Here is a 17839-nt window from a genome sequence, read left to right as displayed (position 1 = left end):
CTAATCGACTAAAAGGGCATCACAGTGCTACTTCTCCTTTTTTTAAATTTTTTTTTTTTTCTGTGACCTGAAGGAATCTCTGCCAATAGACTTCACGTACAATAAGATTGTGTGCAGATATATCCCATTTGTATCGTCTGCATATTAAATCAAGTCGTTTCCACCATCAGCTGTATTAATCGACTTACCTAAGCATCTATATTAAATAGGGTTTTCAGTGTTTTTTGTTCCGGTGTTTTCAATTTAATTCTGTGACGGTGAAAAAAGACACTTGAATTCAGTGTTTATTTGAGATATATATATATATTATATAATATTATATTATAATATTATGACATGAGATATAATATTATGACATGAGATATAATATTATATGACATGAGATATAATATTATATGACATGAGATATAATATTATGACATGAGATATAATATTATATGACATGAGATATGAATTTTTTTTTTTCCATGCTTTCTCTGGGTTGCTTTTGTATACCATCTGTGGCTTGGATGCTACAAAAGTCTAATTCAATAAGATGATATGCTTAATTTCCTGTTATCGGTTTTAACCGAAAAACACTTTCAATTAAAACCTAAAATTGGAATCCCCAATTATAAATCAGTGGATGGTGAGCATGTTATTACACAGTTATTACACAGTTATTACACAGTTATTACACAGTTATTACACAGTTATTACACAGTTATTACACAGTTATTACACAGTTATTACACAGTTAATAATGCATGTTATATTTTAATGTTGCAGTTGACGGGTTTTTGCTAAATATCTTATGGCTCACTATGCATTGTCCTGTCCTTTCCCGTTTGACTACTAGTTTCAGATGTAACCTGTTTTATAAATTAGCCCTCAGTAGATCAGATGGTGTTAATGGGAAAAGCGTAGTTATCATTGCAGTTCAGAGCAATACGAACATCTGGTAACATTCTCCATTTAATCATGGTACATTAGGAGTTTGCTGTCAAATCGGCGAGCTAGATCTGTAGAGTCTTATCGGTAGTAATGGTTTATATATCACTAGTGCTGCATTGAGCATCTACTGCACATTTAAACCCAAATTTGCAGCCAAGAAAATTGACTCATCACTCTTTAAGCTGCCAACAGATGGTTTCTGACCTTCAGCATACATACATTATATGATTAAGAGCTCAGTTTGCCACCTACTGGAGCTTTGAGCTCATTACAACCTACAAAACGTTCAACCCTTTATCCAGAGCGGTTTTAAATGTCAGACATGTCACATCTTGCTGTTATTTTTCAGTTACTTTTCAGTTTGACATTTAGTAAATGTCACATCCCTCACTTGATGCATTAGAGTAGACTGTTTTGTATTACATCCTCTATGGGATTTATGTCCAATTTAAACCGTTCATAACATTGGCTGTTTTTCCTCCTGTTTGGGATTTGCACAGTAGTCAAATGTGGTGTTTTCACCTCTAGCGTAAAAAAGACAATGTCCTTTATAACTGTGTGTTATTGCTTGACTAGTGTTTTGATTCCTTGCAAAAGTAGATCAAGCAATCACATGCAGTCAGTAGCATTTCGTTGTTTACCTATGGCACTATACAAGAACGAGTCCTTCAGTAGAAGGCATTACATTATTTCACTGGAACAAATCAAATTGATTTTTAAGAGACTATCAAGAGATGCTTTTTCCCCCCCTCACGGCTTGGGCATTACTAGTTAACAAATTGGTTAATTTAGTAAAATAGAAAATGGGCATTTAGTGCAGGGTAAGATGAATTGTTTTTTTATACATGTGTGTTGCATTGCCTCAGAGTTTAACATTGTAAACCAAAAATAATCCCCCTCACCCCCCATCAGTCATAGTAAGAAAATAATATAATTTTCTTCTACTGGAAGGCTCAGAAACATGTTCACATGCTACAGGAAGGTCCGGTTTCCCTGGGGTGGTGAACGAGAACACCGATGGCACAAACAGCATGTTCCTCCTACGGTGAAGAGGTTAAATGTACTGGTCACCCCTGCCAGACAAGCAGGGGGTCCCAGAGCTGAAATTAACAGCTAAACCCCTGAGATACAAACTTGTAAACCTAGCGCTGGTACTTCCGCATATTTAAATTCTACTTGTCACGCAGGTCAATAGGACGACGTGGCGGATACCCACTTGTCCACGTGGTGCAGGAGATTTAAACCACCATTTTCTTTCCCCGGGAGGGGTTGGTGAGGGTGCTAGCTTTACAGGCATGTAGGTAGAGAACGAGGTCCCCAAAGCTAAAATTAACACCTTTAGCGACCCTTTAATTCCCATCCATGTCAAAGTATTCATGCTTGGAGAAGGGCTTTGTGTGGAGAAGCTGTGTGAATGGTGTGGTGTGTGATAAGGGGGTGGCTAGGGTGCTTGTGTGGGGGGAGGAGGGGAAAGAAGTGAGTGATTTGTTAATGTGGGGTGTTAGTGTGGAGTTTGTGAAAAGGGGTGAAATGATGGTGTGTATTCAAAAAGAGTAATGTGTGAAGTAGGGGTGATGGGGCAGTGCGACTGTTTCATGTGATTGAGGAGGAGGATGAATGAAGGCTGATGGGCAGGGATGCCCCAAGATTTTAAATCATCCTTGGGTACCACCACTCAAAGGTTGAGAACCACAGGTTTAAGCTGAACCTGCTGTTGGGAATGGAATAAATATTAACGCTTCTGCAATAGGAGAGGCTGGCAGTGCATTGTTTTGACGTCTTCTCAAGGAGATTCTTAATAGCACATTTAGTTTGGGTTTCTATAGCCTTTTGTGAAGTTTTGGTGAATTAACGATTGGTCACATAGTTGTGTGTTGACTGACACTGATGTGATCTAATTGCTCTGGAATGTAAATTTGTCCTCAGAAAAGGCTGTGGCTTACTTTGAAACCACTGATCAGATTAGGGACAGTGAAGAAGACCAGTTGCTTCCGAGATCGTCCTGCAAAACGTTCTGTCGCTACGTGAACACCATTGTCGCTGCACCCAGAAATATCGGCAAAGATGGCAAATTCCAACTTCTGGTTTGCCTGGGGTCTCGGTAAGCAACAGAGTTCCTACTCGCTCCACAAAATAAACTCATCCAAGTCTAAAGGATCTTAATATGTACAGCTTGAGGGGATAAAAATGTAGGATTCACACTTTCAAAATACATAAAGGGTTTCAACAAAGTACAGAGGCGATAAGGGTTCAAACAAAAGGTCGTGCTGTGAAGCTGGAGCCTGGAAGGTTCAGGGAAAATGTGAGTAAGTGTTTGACGGAAAGGGTAGTGGATTCATAGACTCCCAACAGGTGGTAGGGGCTAATACAGTAAGTAAATGCAATAATACCTGGGATAGATACTAGGCTATGCTAAATATGAAACCCAAAGATCAAATCGGGTCTGAGGTTTTACAGCAGATAGGAAATGGGCAGACAAGATCGGCAAAGTGGTGCTTATCTGCTGTCAAATTCTGTTTCTTTCTTGGGTTATTTATTTGAAATAGCTGCATAAGTAGCATCGTTTTGACATGGCATGTGCAGCGATTCTTACACCAACTGGTAAGGTAGCAATTCATGCAGTTTTTATTTAATTTTTACATTATTTGAATGAGGTGGTCACCTCCAAAACCTGAATGCAGCCAATGAGGGGATCTGTGCTGTACTAAGCCCCACAGAAAGTAGAGCGGGGCACTCGAGAAAATATGTTCGTTCAGGTGCATTGTAAAATTAGTTCAAACAAAACAGTAAGCACTGCAGCTAATGTGTTCTCAATCAAATGACAATTCATTTTATTACATTTGATCATGCTGACCGGTCTGATCATTCTGTTTTGTCTACTTAGCCCCACTTGTTACACCATCCTATTCATTCAGGTTCAACACCTTCTCGTTATATTAACACGTACAGTAGATCCTATATGCCACTTATCATTGAGATTGGCTAATGTAATAATGAGATAAGCATGTAGTCTTTAATAATTTCCTTGGTTTCTTTTAGGGATCATTTGCTAGCCCAATGGATTCCTCTACTGGCAGAGTGCCCAGCCATAACAAGGATGTACGAGGACAGCGCCCTTCTAAGAGACCACATGGCCGTCAACACCCTCGTCCGTGTGCTGCAGACATTGCAAGATTTCAACATTGTCCTGGATGGGTCACTTATTAAAGGAGTCGATGTGTAAACCAAATTTTGGAAGACATTACTATCCCTCTCCACCTCTTTGGGGTTCGGAGGGGCCTGTATATCGTTCTATGGCAATATGCTGCAGCGCTCTCGGAGTGGTGTTGATGAATATAGTAACACAACACACTGGACTTGTTGGTAGCGAATCACTGTAAAGCAAAGCAGCATGCAAACTCATGGAGCAAGTGGGACTCTGACTTGTTGCCATGCTGCAATAAAACTACAATGTGATATAGTAAATTTGAATCAGATATTTAGTACAATAGAGTATTTTCCTGTGGTGTGTAAATACTATTGTAGTATTTTAAAATATCAATATTAGCCAGTTGGGGTTGATTAGTAAAAAAAAAAAAAAAAAAACATTCTGATCTGTTCAAGGCTGGTTAAACCCTTCCCTTCCTCTTCTCGGCTAATGTGCTTGAGTTTTAGTAGGAGCTGAGGTAGAAGCCAACTTCTTGGTGTTACTTTTCACATCAGAGTCGTGTGAGGTTTATTTTTGAACTGCGGCACTCAGGACCATGTGCAAATTACCTCCTTGTGGTTGCCCTGAATAAATAAATAAGTTGAACCAGGGTGAGGTGAGGAAGGGGATAGGTGTTCACTGTACACACGTAATGTAAATACCGTGAAAACCTGGAAAAACTATTTTCATAAGTTATAATGCAAGAAACCACTGCAAGTATTGAGATGTGGCCATTCTTATCCTGTTATATATGTTGTGAATGTACTGTAACATGCTTATACTAAGCGTTCTCTCTCTCCCTCATCCTTACTTATTGCTATATTTTTATTTTCTTTAAGCATTTAGACGTTTCACATGTTGCGTTACATTTCAGATCAAATGTTTGTGTAACTTAAGAGGTTGGCACAAGAAATTGTTTTAAATGTCTAAACACTGTACTAAGAAGATTATGTTGTGATTATTTTTTGATTGCCTATAACTATTTGGGAAGACATTACAGCATCTTCAATGCTTTTGGTGTTGTAGTGTTGGGTTTATCGGTTTTCTTCCCAAAACCCCATCCCGTTCCAGTTAGATTTTTATACTTTTGGAGAACACTTATTGGTTTTCTTTGTGTATACGAAAACTGTTCGTCCTGTAGCTACCTGTGGGTTCAATGAAAATTTCCCACAAATATATTACAATGTTTGGCTAACTGCCACAGTAACTAGAAAAAACCGGCGTGCAGTGTATCCTGTCCGGAACTGGGTCACGTTGTTTTGGTTCATGTAAATCAATATATCATGGTGATATGCAGAATCTGTTCGTGTGCATATTTAGGTTGGTCAGAAGATGCTGCCACATAGTGTGTGATATACTTGAGGAGAATCTGTGTAAGTTCACTTACCGATTTATTTATTCCCACCCTCTTGCATATACACATATTGGTGCATCTTGATAAAAGACAGTAAGGGATGGGGATGGATACATCACAAATATATTGCACTACTATCTTCTTTGAATGTTACTTTGAAAGGGGTTTGGTCATGACGAGCTTCTGGTACACGTCTCTGTCCACAGTGAAGTTACGATTTCGAATTGTTAGGCACCAAAGTCATTGGTCACCATTACTATTCCCCACTTTAAAAAAAAAAAAAAAAAACCCCATCTCATTTTAAAACTTGAAGACTCCTTGTTACGTACATGAGCAAATGTGAGCTAGCAATACTGTGCATCACAAACTTTGTTTTACGATTACTAATGTAATTATGTCTATCCATATATACCCATAAACATAATTGTTTATCATGTTATAAAAGCTATGGTGCATTGGAAGACATGTTATGGCTATTATACAAGAATTATGGTAAATATAAGAGCAGACTGGTTGAGGACTGACCTGTAACAAGTATGCTGCTTAAGGAATTTGATTCTTCTTCTAAGGCAATAATACATACATACGGGTTGTGCACTTGAGTACAAAGATCTACAAGTCACCACAAAGTATTTTAGTCCAGTGGATGTAATTTACCATCTGATTTTGCCCCGGATTGTTTTCTTTTGTTTTAACCATGATACTGTGGAATGTAATAAATGGTCTTTTCTTGGTTCTCAGTAAAGTACTTTAAACCACAGAAACTGTGATGATTAGATTACTTTATCTGTTTGTCGCCTATTCATCATGTTGAAAGGCCAGTGAAAATGTTGCTGTTAGAAATGCTGCTTTTTCAGATCAGTATTAACACATCTGTACGTTGCAAAATATAATTGTTCTTTCACAAAATTGTCACTACTTTTACAGTATTAAGATCGTATGATGTAATGTGCATGGAGTATTCAATGGAATACCCAACATTAAACTTTTGGTATGTTTTTGGCTACGTACAGTAACCACAATTGTGGTCTTCTCCAGTAACTTATGTTTCAGCCCATTTTAAAAGTCCAATTAAGCTGGTCAGGCCTGGAATTTTGTTCTACCACAGTAAGTTTGGCCATTTCTCTTGACTTGATATATTCATTACAACGTTTGAGAGAATTTGGCAAGCTGAAAACATTACACAGCATTAAGATATAATTAACCCTTTGCTTCCAGGGATTCCTGCAATCCGTGCGGATTTCCAGTTAGGCTTGGGTGGCAAATTTTCTGTGTTCTCTTTTTTTTTTTTTTTCCCCTTTCATACAGAAGCCCCGCTCTCTTCTCCACTGATTGCCGGGGGAGAGCGTGAGGCCTCTGTTAAAGGCTCTTACCTTCTTCGCACTGCCCTCCTGTAGCATCGCGGCGTCAAGTGACGCCTTGTCATGGAAATGTGACATCGCGGCATTTGATGCCGCACGAGGAGGCAACCCGGGTGGTAAAAAGGTAAGTGCCTATGGGCGGTAATTTTCAATCCGCCACTGGCGGCAATGCTTTTTACACTCACATTATAAGTCTAATAAAGCAACACCCATTTTCTGATATGCAAACTGTATTTGTAAATCAAAAAATCGTGTATTGTTGCTCTCAACACTATAGTATTTATATCTTCTACTACACGAAGGCATGCGTCCCATTCCTGAACCGCCGATGGCACGCTCTCAAGCAGCGGGTATAAATCTGTGCTGTTGCCGTGTGAACTTGTTTAACACTTTATAAGCAAGCCGGGGAAAAGGCGGATTTGCTATTGTCTGCAACCGGTTCATGATTTGTAGTCGCCTTTTGAGGAAAATTAACGTTTTTTTTTTACCGTAACCCTTGATCCAATTAACGAAGGACGGTTGGATAATAGGAACACCAAATGGTGCGTGATGATTTGTTCATTCGGAATAGTTTTGGTTTTTTTGCAATTTCCGTTTTCCGTACTCCATGAAGCTCTGGTACTTTTAAGGGGCAATGTTCTAACATGTTACATATGACGTTTTGAAATTAGTCATGTGAATGAAAGCAAAATTATTTAAGTGTTATTTTGTCTTGTTTTGCTAATGCAATTGCATCTGGATTGTCAAAATGATCATATTGAAAAGCATTGCTATATGAAGCACTTTAATATGCATATCTCGGACGTGTTTTTTTTTCTTCCAGATTTCGAAGTACATTTAAATTCAGCATTTCAAGTGATGTCATTTACAAATAAAATTGTTCAAACATCAAATAGTTCATGTTTTTCTTTAATCAAAAGATTTCTAATTTAATGTGTTAAACCTGTGTACTTGTAGCCCTAGGATATGTTCAGCATTCCAGTAGTAAACCTGCTAATGAAGATGGCCTAGCAGACACTGCATGTTGCGTTACTTTGCACCTGATTTTAAAGTCACAATTCTGGTTGCCCGCTCTGATACCCTAGTAACTAGTTCCTGGTATACTTCATTTTTATTTCATATAGTGCTCTTTTCCCAATGGGACTCGGTGCTTCACAATTACAGTATATTGTACACCATTTAGTACATGCATATAACTGTACTCCTAACAAGGCTACCAGGTTCTCCTCTTTCTACCTCATGTTTGGAAGGAAGGCCAGGTTACCGGTAGATTTATGCTTCAGCGTGTCAGCAGATGGAGCGTTGCCTACTACATATATGCAGTATGTTAAACGGCTTAAAGAGCAATTAAGTGAGGCATACAAACTTGCCACTTCAGCATCTCGGTCTGTAGAGGAAATAAAAATCACTGACATGCGTGTCCAAAACCAAGAACTAGGTTTAGGAGACAGGATCTTGGTAGGAAATCTGGGGATACCGGGAAAGCACAACTTCTGACTGGTGGAAGGCAGAGCCCTACCTAGTAGAAAAACTGAGTGGATTACCGACACACAAGGTGAAGCCGGATAAAGGGACTGGGCCTATCAGAACACTTCACTTGAATCAATTGTTACCTGTTGGGTATTTAATAAAGTGCCCAGCCCGGAATGAGGTTCCTAATAAATCGCCAACCACCCGGCGTAGTGGATGACTAAAGAGTCCAGATCAAAATAATCATCTAACTGCTACCTCTGGAGGAACCAAAGTGATGAGTCTGACAGTGGCGGAGAGTATGGTGAGCAAAGGCTAGTAGATCAGTTGTCAAGTGTGATGGGTTTTTTTTTCTGTCTCATTCCACAAGCCATGCACTGCCGGCACGCCCTCTCTATGGACACAGCTCGTCAAGTGTGATGGACGCTGATGATGCAAACTCTCGAGCACAGGATTGCCTACCTCAGGGCCCTCCAGCTTGTGCCCAGAGTGAGCTGGATCCTTAGGCTTAACAATATTAAAGTCACTTGATTATTATTGTCACATATATTAGCATTTATAGTGCAATTTGCGCTCATTTTTCTGTTATTCACTCACTTTTTTTTCCACATCTGAGCTACACTTTGAACTTTTCACTTTAATAGGTACAACTGATTTTTCTTTTGTAATAATTTGTAATGGGTATTCGGACATTTTTTTTTCAAGAAAAGAAAATAGAGGGTTAAATATTGATGAGGAGAGACGAGAGAGACATAAAGAGAAATTAAAAGATAAGGACGATATGTTTACTGACTTTTTTTTTTTTTTACTTTTGTAGAAAATATTATTAAAGGAAACAGTCAAATGGTGGGATATGATCTCACTTGAGAAATATAAACAAACTAAAAAAATTGTAGGAGGCTGGCGAATTTTTCAATTCCCCACCTCTTAATCTCATTGCCACTAGATCACTTTCTGTGACTTTAGAAGTGTCTTGGAGAATAGGTTGTACAAAGCATAGGAAACTGGGTCTCCTGGGGTGAATCGGCCATTAACAGCAATGTTGAGGAGCCGTAAAAGAAAAATATAGGGGCTTATGCAGAGAGCATAGATAAGGAAATAGCGCCATCTTCTGGCGAAAAAACTAGCCAGAAATCCTTAAACTCGGGAGAAAATGGCGCGATTTTTAAAAGTGCCCAGAAAATTTTTCAGAGCAGTAAAACTCGCCAAACTCATGGCGAGAACCTGAAACTCGCTATGCTAATATAGCGTGGTATTCCCGAAGCTCCGAATCGCTGGAACACGCCAATATGTGCATTAGTATAGCGAGTTTCAAATAGCCAGGAAAAGTTGGCAATTAGCGTTTTTTTTGCCGAAATGAGTTAACGACGTTATCTGCATAACACCTTCACTAACGGCAAATCTGTGGCTATTTTACAGCCATTTTAAACGTTCCTCTCTGCATAAGCCCCATAGTTTCTTATAGCGAAAGATCTGCCCGGGACCCAGCAAGAGCAGAGAGAATGGCTGAGAAGAGATGAAAGGGGACAAGTAAGTAACATGCTCGGCATTCGTTTCATTCTAGCAGAAGAATGCTTGTGTGTATTTAGGGATCCAGGTGAGCAAAGATCTACCATTAACTGCTGCACATTACGTGTACAACCGTCGGTTCACAGTGAATGTTTCTGCATTTATTTGTCAACTTTACTTTCTTAAAACGCGGTGCAGGTTGTAGGAGAGTGTTCATTTTCCATCACTTCGCTTCGTAAAACTAACATAGCGCGCGGTGTAATAGTACTGGGTGTCGCTCTGAACTTTCAGCAGTCAGGCTCGCGCCGTTATTTTTGTCAGACCGCGGCCAATCGAAAGTTGCAACGTCATCGGGGCAGCGTTCCAACGGGGATCCTGGCGGACATATTAGATGTTTACTGTATCTGTAACTAAAATTGCAGCTCTCCCGATAACCAGGAGGTCCCCCAATCAGGGCGCGTTTCCGTTTAGGAAGTCTCCCCAGTTCAGGCGATGCAAAAAATAAAATGTTAGTGGGATTATTTTGAAATAGTACAGAAACACACAGAGATACCGTTCTCTCTAGAGCAGCAGGGGTGATAGACTCCAGTCTTCAAGCCCCCCCAACCGGTCAGGTTTTAAGGATATCCCAGCTTCAGCACAGATGGCTCAATTAGAGGCTGTCAAAGACTGAGCCGCTGATTGAGCCATCTGTGCTGAAGCAGAGATATCCTTAAAACCTGACCTGTTGGGGGGCAGTGGGAGCTTGAGGACTGGGGTTGAGCACCCCTGCTTTACACCACAATAAGCAGGGGCTATATCAATAGCCATACATTGTCGCCATTTAAGACCATTTGAGCAGCTGCAGCGGTGTTAAATCTCTGCGTTTTTAGGGTTCTGTTGGTGCCAAACTGGGTGATGATCCCATCAATCTCCAGCTCCGGTTCAAATTGCTGTATCCAGAGTCCCAGAGAGAAAATGTTCACATTATATTAGTGTTCATTAAAAACGTGTCATACGGGAAAATAAAGCAACCTAAAAAAAACATGCCCGTTGCCTGCTGCAGGGGGAATGCAGATTATGCATACAAACATGTACATACACCAATTAATAAATCAACTGTTTTCCGCCGCACATGCACACCTCTTTATTTATTATTGATTTCTTATTTCAGATCATCATGACCGTTTCCAGCACCACGTTTCAGGGGTACGAAGTCACTTTGTCAGGTGTTCATAAACCTTGTGCGGTAACAGGTTGCAATCTGCAATAATAAATTAAGAGGCATCTACGTGTGCCTCGGAAAAACCTTTTACTTATTGATAATCCGCAAGGGCAGAGTTGGGATTCCCTGCTGTAAACTCCTGCTGGTGCCACAGCCAGAAACCCTACTAACGGATCTTTACATAAGGGAGTGCAAAGAGAAATTAATGTCGTTATTAATACACCAATTAATTAAACCTGGCAAGTTTTCCAATTGCAAAAACGCACGCCGTCATGCATCTTTCACAGTGGCTATATCTTGCGAAAGTACAATAAATCATTTATAAGAAAGGAATAAAGTCTGACCATATAAACTGCAATCAATGTACAGTGGCGAGAAAACGTTTGTGAACCCCAATGATAATTATGGAAATTCGTTTTTCCACGATAACCTTCTGGAATTAAAACCAGTCTTTTCTTAAATATCCAATAGGGTTTATATTAACCAATTCCATGTCTTTTGAAACAAAATGATGTATGAAGTAGACTAACAATTAGTAATTTAGAGTCAGGGTATGTGAAAAAGTATGTGGAATCATGGTTTTAATCAGCTAAATTAAAGGGGATAATTAGAATCAAGTGTTTAAATAATTAGGTAGATCTTCAGGGGTGAGTTTAGGAGGCCCCGCCCTATATAAAAATCAGGAACTTTGTGCGTTTGGTCTTCACCATACAGGTGTGTGGAAACACGTCATGCCATAATCAAAAGAAATCTGAGAACCTTAGAAACGCAGTTATTGATGCTCATCAGTCTAGAAAGGGTTACAAATCCATTTCTAAGGATTTGGGGCTTAATCAATCCACTGTCAGACAGACAGTCTACAAGTGGAGATAGTTCAAGACCACAGTCACTCTACCCAGGAGCGGTCGTCATACCAAAATCTCTCCAATAACAAACCGGAAATCATCCAGGAAGTCACAGAGAACCCCAGAGTAACATCCAAGGATCTGCACGCCACTCTCTCCTTGGCTAATGTGAGTGTTCATGACTCAACTATCAGAAAAAGACTGAACAAGGGGACTTCCGGTGACGTCACCCAGTATGGCTGTGTGAGGAGAGAGCTCCACGGACCCTCTCATATAAAACATATAATTAGCGCTCTTCCCCCAGGCTGCTTTCCCCCCCCAAAGCCTGCTTTGGGCAGCCAAACGACCAGCAATGGCCAACAGAGCAAAAAGACAGCAACAAACCCAAGGGGTCACGAAATATTTCACTCCGTCCCAGAGAAACATGGAGACAGCTGGAGACAGCTGAAGAAAGCCAAGATGGCATCAGCCCACGCGGTCCTGCAGCTTCAGGAACCAAAAGTGGCCGATCAAAGGAGAGCCCGGAGCCAGAAAGAGGACTCACCCGTGAATATATGGAAGAGCTGTTCGCCTCCATGCACGACAAGCTCCATACCTCCCTACAGGCGGACCTCAGAAATGCGGTTGCAGAGCTGAAGCAGGAGATTACGGGCCTCACAGAGAGAACCTCCAAACTGGAGACTAGGCTGGGAGAGGCCTTACACCGCCAATTAGAGGCAGAGGAAGAAATTATCTGTCTGGGAGAAGAAGTCTCCTACCTAAAAGACGGGCTGGAGGATCAGGAAAACAGGGACCGATGACAGACCCTGAGAATCCGAAACATCCCTGAGTCGGTCCTCCCTGACCTCCTACGCCCATACCTCAAGAAACTCTTTAACTCAATCTGTGGAGACCTAGATGAAAGAGACACAGAGATCGATCGGGCTCACCGTGCCCTAGGACCTAAGTCTGATGACCCCCGTCGCAGGCGGGATGTAATAATCCGCCTGCACAGCTACTCCATGAAGGAGAAAATCATAGGAGCCTGCCGCGAGAAGGACTACATACAGTTTGAGAACGAGCCCCTGCAGATATTTAATGATCTGTCCAAGATCACAATGGCCCGCCGCCGTGAGCTCCAACCCCTGACTTCCCTCCTCCGTGAGGAGGGGGTCAAGTACCGCTGGGGATTCCCTTTTAAGTTAATAGCCAATAAAAATGGTAAATTTCTCACCTTAAGACGTCCTGTGGAAATGTATCAATTCGCCCGGGCACTTGGCCTGTCCCCTCCGCCCTCCTGGAACGAAGAAAGCACAGACCCCAAGGGCCGTACCGCTGAAGAAGCCCCTAACTACGCCGCGGCGAGCCGCAAGTGACCACCACACCCAGGAACTAAGTAAATCCCCAAAGCGTTCTACCCTATTCCCCAATTCCCACGTGAAGTTCAGGAACGAGCCGAGGATCAGCACAGCTACAACGCCGAGAGGTGGACCCCCGACCGGACCACCATGAAGAAGCCTCACTGATCACGGCGCCCCCGGAGCCAACCCGACTGAACCCACACAGGAGCAGAAGAGAGAGGAACAGCCGCAGACACCGCAGAAGCAGGCACTTCATGGCCCTTCAACTCACCCGGTCCCGACATTGAGAAACGTCGTGCAGCGGGCCTGCTCTCTCACTAGCTCCCAGGATACTGTCTGCAGCCATGGAGATCCTCGGCGAACGGTCTGTGTGGGGAGGGGGGGAGAGGTGCCTGGACCGGGAGCGAGGAGATATGAGCTCTGTGACAGGGTAAACAAAAGCCACCAGTTATATGCCTGGAAAACCTATGTCTAGTCTGCAGTGCAGCACTGACTAGGTTAACTTCAGCTGGGAACCTCAGGACAATTAGTTGGATCCCAGCTGCCTAATCAAGGTGTGTTAAAACCCAGGCTGTAGACACATGGAGGCTGTCTGTTGAGGAGTGAGGAGTAAGAAGTAAAGAGAAAAACAAGGTCTGAGTAGCAAGGTAGTTGAATTGTGAACTGTCTGTCCCCTGCATAGAAAAAGGGTAGCTGCCTTATATATAAACTGTCTGCTAAAGAGAAACTGTTTTGTTTGGTTTGCTGAAGAAAAAGCCATTTTTCGTTTTTGCTGATGGAAAGCTATTTTTGTTTTGTGTGCTGTATATCTTTTAAGGCTAAATAAAACAGCCTTGTCAAGAAACCCACGTGTGTAGTTTCATGTACCCTGCAACAGGTACCTTTGGTGGTCACATATAACCCACACCTTGAAGCCCTACGCAAGATCACCAGGGAACTACAACCCATTCTCTACGAAGATACAAGACTGCAACAGGTCTTCTCTCAAACACCCTTATTATCATACAGACACCCTCATCATCTCAAGAAAATGATGGTGAAGAGTAAAGTATTCAACAGTACAACTGAATGCGGACAAGACCATGCCAGGATGCAAGATGCAAAACCTGCGCAATGCTCCACACAGCGAGCACAATACAAATACCACACAGGATTCTAGAGTACAAAATCAGAAGAAGGTTCACCTGTTCCTCCAGCAATGTCGTGTACCTCATCGTGTGCATGAAATGCCCAGGAGGCTGCTACTACATAGGTGAGATGGGACAGGGGCTAAACAAGAGAATGAATCTGCATCGCCACAGCATCAAACGCAGAACAAGAGACAGTCCTGTCGGCAAACATTTCTCTGACTCTGGCCACAAGATGAACGATCTGAAGGTGGCCATACTCAAAGGTAATCTTAGAACAATGAAAGAGAGACTGTTGCAGGAATACAAATTTATGCAACTGTTCGAGACACTTAGCGATGGCCTAAACCGAGACCGAAGTTTTATGAGTCACTACTGACATAAGAGAACTCTCTTCCCATGAGTGCTAAAGGCCATGTCTATACATACTACGCTATATGTACAGTTGTGTGAAAAAGAAAGTACACCCTCTTTGAATTCTATGGTTTTACATATCAGGACATAATAACAATCATCTGTTCCTTGGCAGGTCTTAAAATTAGGTAAATACATCCTCAGATGAACAACAACACATGACATATTACACCGTGTCATGATTTATTAAACCTAAATAACGCCAAATTGGAGAAGCTATGTGTGAAAAACTAAGTACACCCTTACTGCTTACTGCTAACACCACCCTAACACCTGTCACTAGTTTTAAATACCTGGGCTTATGATTTGACTCCCACTTAACATTCGGGATGCACATTGATACCCTGACACCCAAGACCTATGCCAAACTAGGGGTACTTTACAGGAACAAATCCTCCCTAAATCTCCTGGTCAGAAAGCGTATCGCACAGCAGATGCTAATGCCAATTATTGACTATGGAGACATAGTATATGGCTCGGCTCCTCAAACCCACCTTAGCAAACTTGACACCCTCTACAATTCAATTTGTCGTTTTGTTCTCCAATGCAACTACAACACACATCACTGCGAAATGCTCAAAGAACTAGACTGGTCATCACTAGAGTCTAGGCGCAAAGTTCACCTTTCCTGTCTCACCCTCAAATACTTTCTGGGCAAGCTATCCAGCTACCTGAACAAGCTCCTCACCCCTACCACATGCAGCACCTATCACCTGAGATCAGACTCCAAAAGACTATTCATGGTCCCAAGGCTCAACAAAGTATCCGGACGTTCCTCCTTCTCCTTCCGTGCACCCCAAAACTGGAACAACCTACCAGAGATTCTCACATCCACCACCAGCTTAAGTTCTTTCAAATCTAAGGCTGTCTCACACTTTAATCTGGTCTGTAACTGTTTCATACGCTCATAATATATATTTTCTTTAACTGTGCACGCAATGTCTTGTATATAATGTATACCCTGCTCATTTATGTAACTGTATTTGTAACCATGTATTATTTGTTTTACTCTGTGCCCAGGACATACTTGAAAACGAGAGGTAACTCTCAACGTATTACTTCCTGGTAAAATATTTTATAAATAAAAAATAAATAAATCCATAGGAATTAAGATGCTAAGCAGCAGACAGGTGCTGCTATTCAAATGCCCTTGATTAATTGATCATCAGCAAGTGTGACCACCTCTATAAAAGCCAAAGTTTTAGCAGTTTGCTGTTCTGGAGCATTAAGGTGTGTGTAAACACAATGCCAAGGAGGAAAGACATCAGCAATGATCTTAAAGAAGCAATTGTTGCTGCCCATCAATCTGGGAAGGGTTATAAGGCCATTTCCAAACAATTTAAAGTCAATCATTCTACAGTGAGAAAGATTATTCAAAGGTGGAAAACATTCAATACAGTTGCCAATCTTCCCAGGAGTGAACGTCCCAGCAAATTCACCCCATGGTCAGACCGTGCAATGCTCAGAGAAATTGCAAAAAAAAAACAAGAGTTACATCTCAGACTCTACAGGCCTCAGTTAGCATGTTAAATGTTAAAGGTCATGACAGTACAATTAGAAAAAGACTGAACAAGTATGGTTTGTTTGGAAGGGTTGCCAGGAGAAAGCCTCTTCTCTCTAAAAAGAACATGGCAGCACGGCTTAGGTTTGCAAAGTTGCATCTGAACAAACCACAAGACTTCTGGAACAATGTCCTTTGGACAGACGAGAACAAAGTGGAGATGTTTAGCCATAATGCACAGCGCCACGTTTGATGAAAAAACAAACACAGCATATCAGCACAAACACCTCATACCAACTATCAAGCACGGTGGTGGAGGGGTGATGATTTGGGCTTGTTTTTCAGCCACAGGACCTGGGAACCCTGCAGTCATTGAGTCGACCATGAACTCCTCTGTATACCAAAGTGTATACCAAATGTGAGGCCATCTGTCCGACAGCTAAAGCTTGGCCAAAATTGGGTCATGCAACAGGACAATGATCCCAAGCACACCAACAAATCTACAACAGTGTAGGGCTGAAACATAAAACAGTGAATGGCTGAAAAATAAAAGAATCAAGGTGTTACAATGGCCCAGTCAAAGTCCAGACTTGAACACGGTTGAAATGCTGTGGCTGGACCTTATGAGAGCTGTGCATAAACAAATGCCCACAAACCTCAATGAACTGAAGCAACGTTGTAAAGAAGAGTGGACCAAAATTCCTCCACAACGATGTGAGAGACTGATAAAGTCATACAGAAAACGATTACTTCAAGTTATTGCTGCTAAAGGTTGTTTCTACAAGCTATTGAATCATAAGGTATACTTAGTTTTTAAAACATGGATTCTTCATTTTGACTTTATTTTTGTTAAATAAATCATGACCATGGGCGTCCGCAGAAATGTTTTCAGGGGGGGGCATAATTTTAACTAGACAGAGAGTGGGTGTGTGGGGGGGGGGGGGGGTGTGGGTGACGGGGTGGGTGACTGACACTTGGGTGGGTGACTGACTGACTCGTGTGTGACTGACTTGTGTGTGACTGACTGACACTTGGGTGGGTGACTGACTGACTGTGGGTTGGTGTCTGTATTCATTCACAGACAGACAGACACAAACACACACACACCCTCCCTCTCAGTCTCTCCCTCTCAGACTCTCTCAGACTCTCCCTCTCAGACTCTCCCTCTCAGACTCTCCCCCCCCCTCAGACACTCTCTCCCCCTCAGACTCTCCCTCTCAGACTCTCTCAGACTTCCCCCCCTCAGACACTCTCTCCCCCTCAGACTCTCTCAGCCTCTCTCCCCTTCAGACTCTCTCAGACTTCCCCCCCTCAGACACTCTCTCCCCCTCAGACTCTCTCAGACTCTCTCCCCCTCAGACTCTCTCCCCCTCAGACTCTCTCAGACTCCCTCCCCTCAGACTCCCTCCCCTTCATAATCCCTCTCTCAGACTCTCTCTCTCACTCTCAGACTCTCTCTCTCTCTCAGACTCTCTCTCTCACTCTCAGACTCTCTCTCTCACTCTCAGACACTCTCAGACAAACACACACACACACACACACTCACCTTGTCTGGTGCCACTCTAATGCAGATAGTCCCAAGGTGTAGCCCCAT

The 17839-nt window shown here is 42.1% G+C and overlaps 1 protein-coding gene across 8 annotated transcripts in view; it reads left to right on the top strand.

Moving 5' to 3' along the window:
* DENND5B (DENN domain containing 5B) overlaps nt 1-5767 on the top strand; it is a 93316-nt gene extending 87549 nt beyond the window's left edge. For all 8 annotated transcript variants that reach the window (XM_075602675.1, XM_075602680.1, XM_075602676.1 and 5 more), the window contains 2 exons: nt 2860-3034; nt 3973-5767. In XM_075602675.1, coding sequence (XP_075458790.1) covers nt 2860-3034; nt 3973-4156 — 359 coding nt within the window. In that variant the 3' untranslated portion in view covers nt 4157-5767. The remainder of the gene's footprint in view (nt 1-2859; nt 3035-3972) is intronic.
* Nucleotides 5768-17839: the final 12072 nt, after the last annotated feature.

Source organism: Ascaphus truei, chromosome 5, assembly GCF_040206685.1.
Source record: "Ascaphus truei isolate aAscTru1 chromosome 5, aAscTru1.hap1, whole genome shotgun sequence".
Classification (NCBI taxonomy): Eukaryota; Metazoa; Chordata; class Amphibia; order Anura; family Ascaphidae; genus Ascaphus; species Ascaphus truei.
This window is presented reverse-complemented; position numbering and strand designations above follow the sequence as displayed.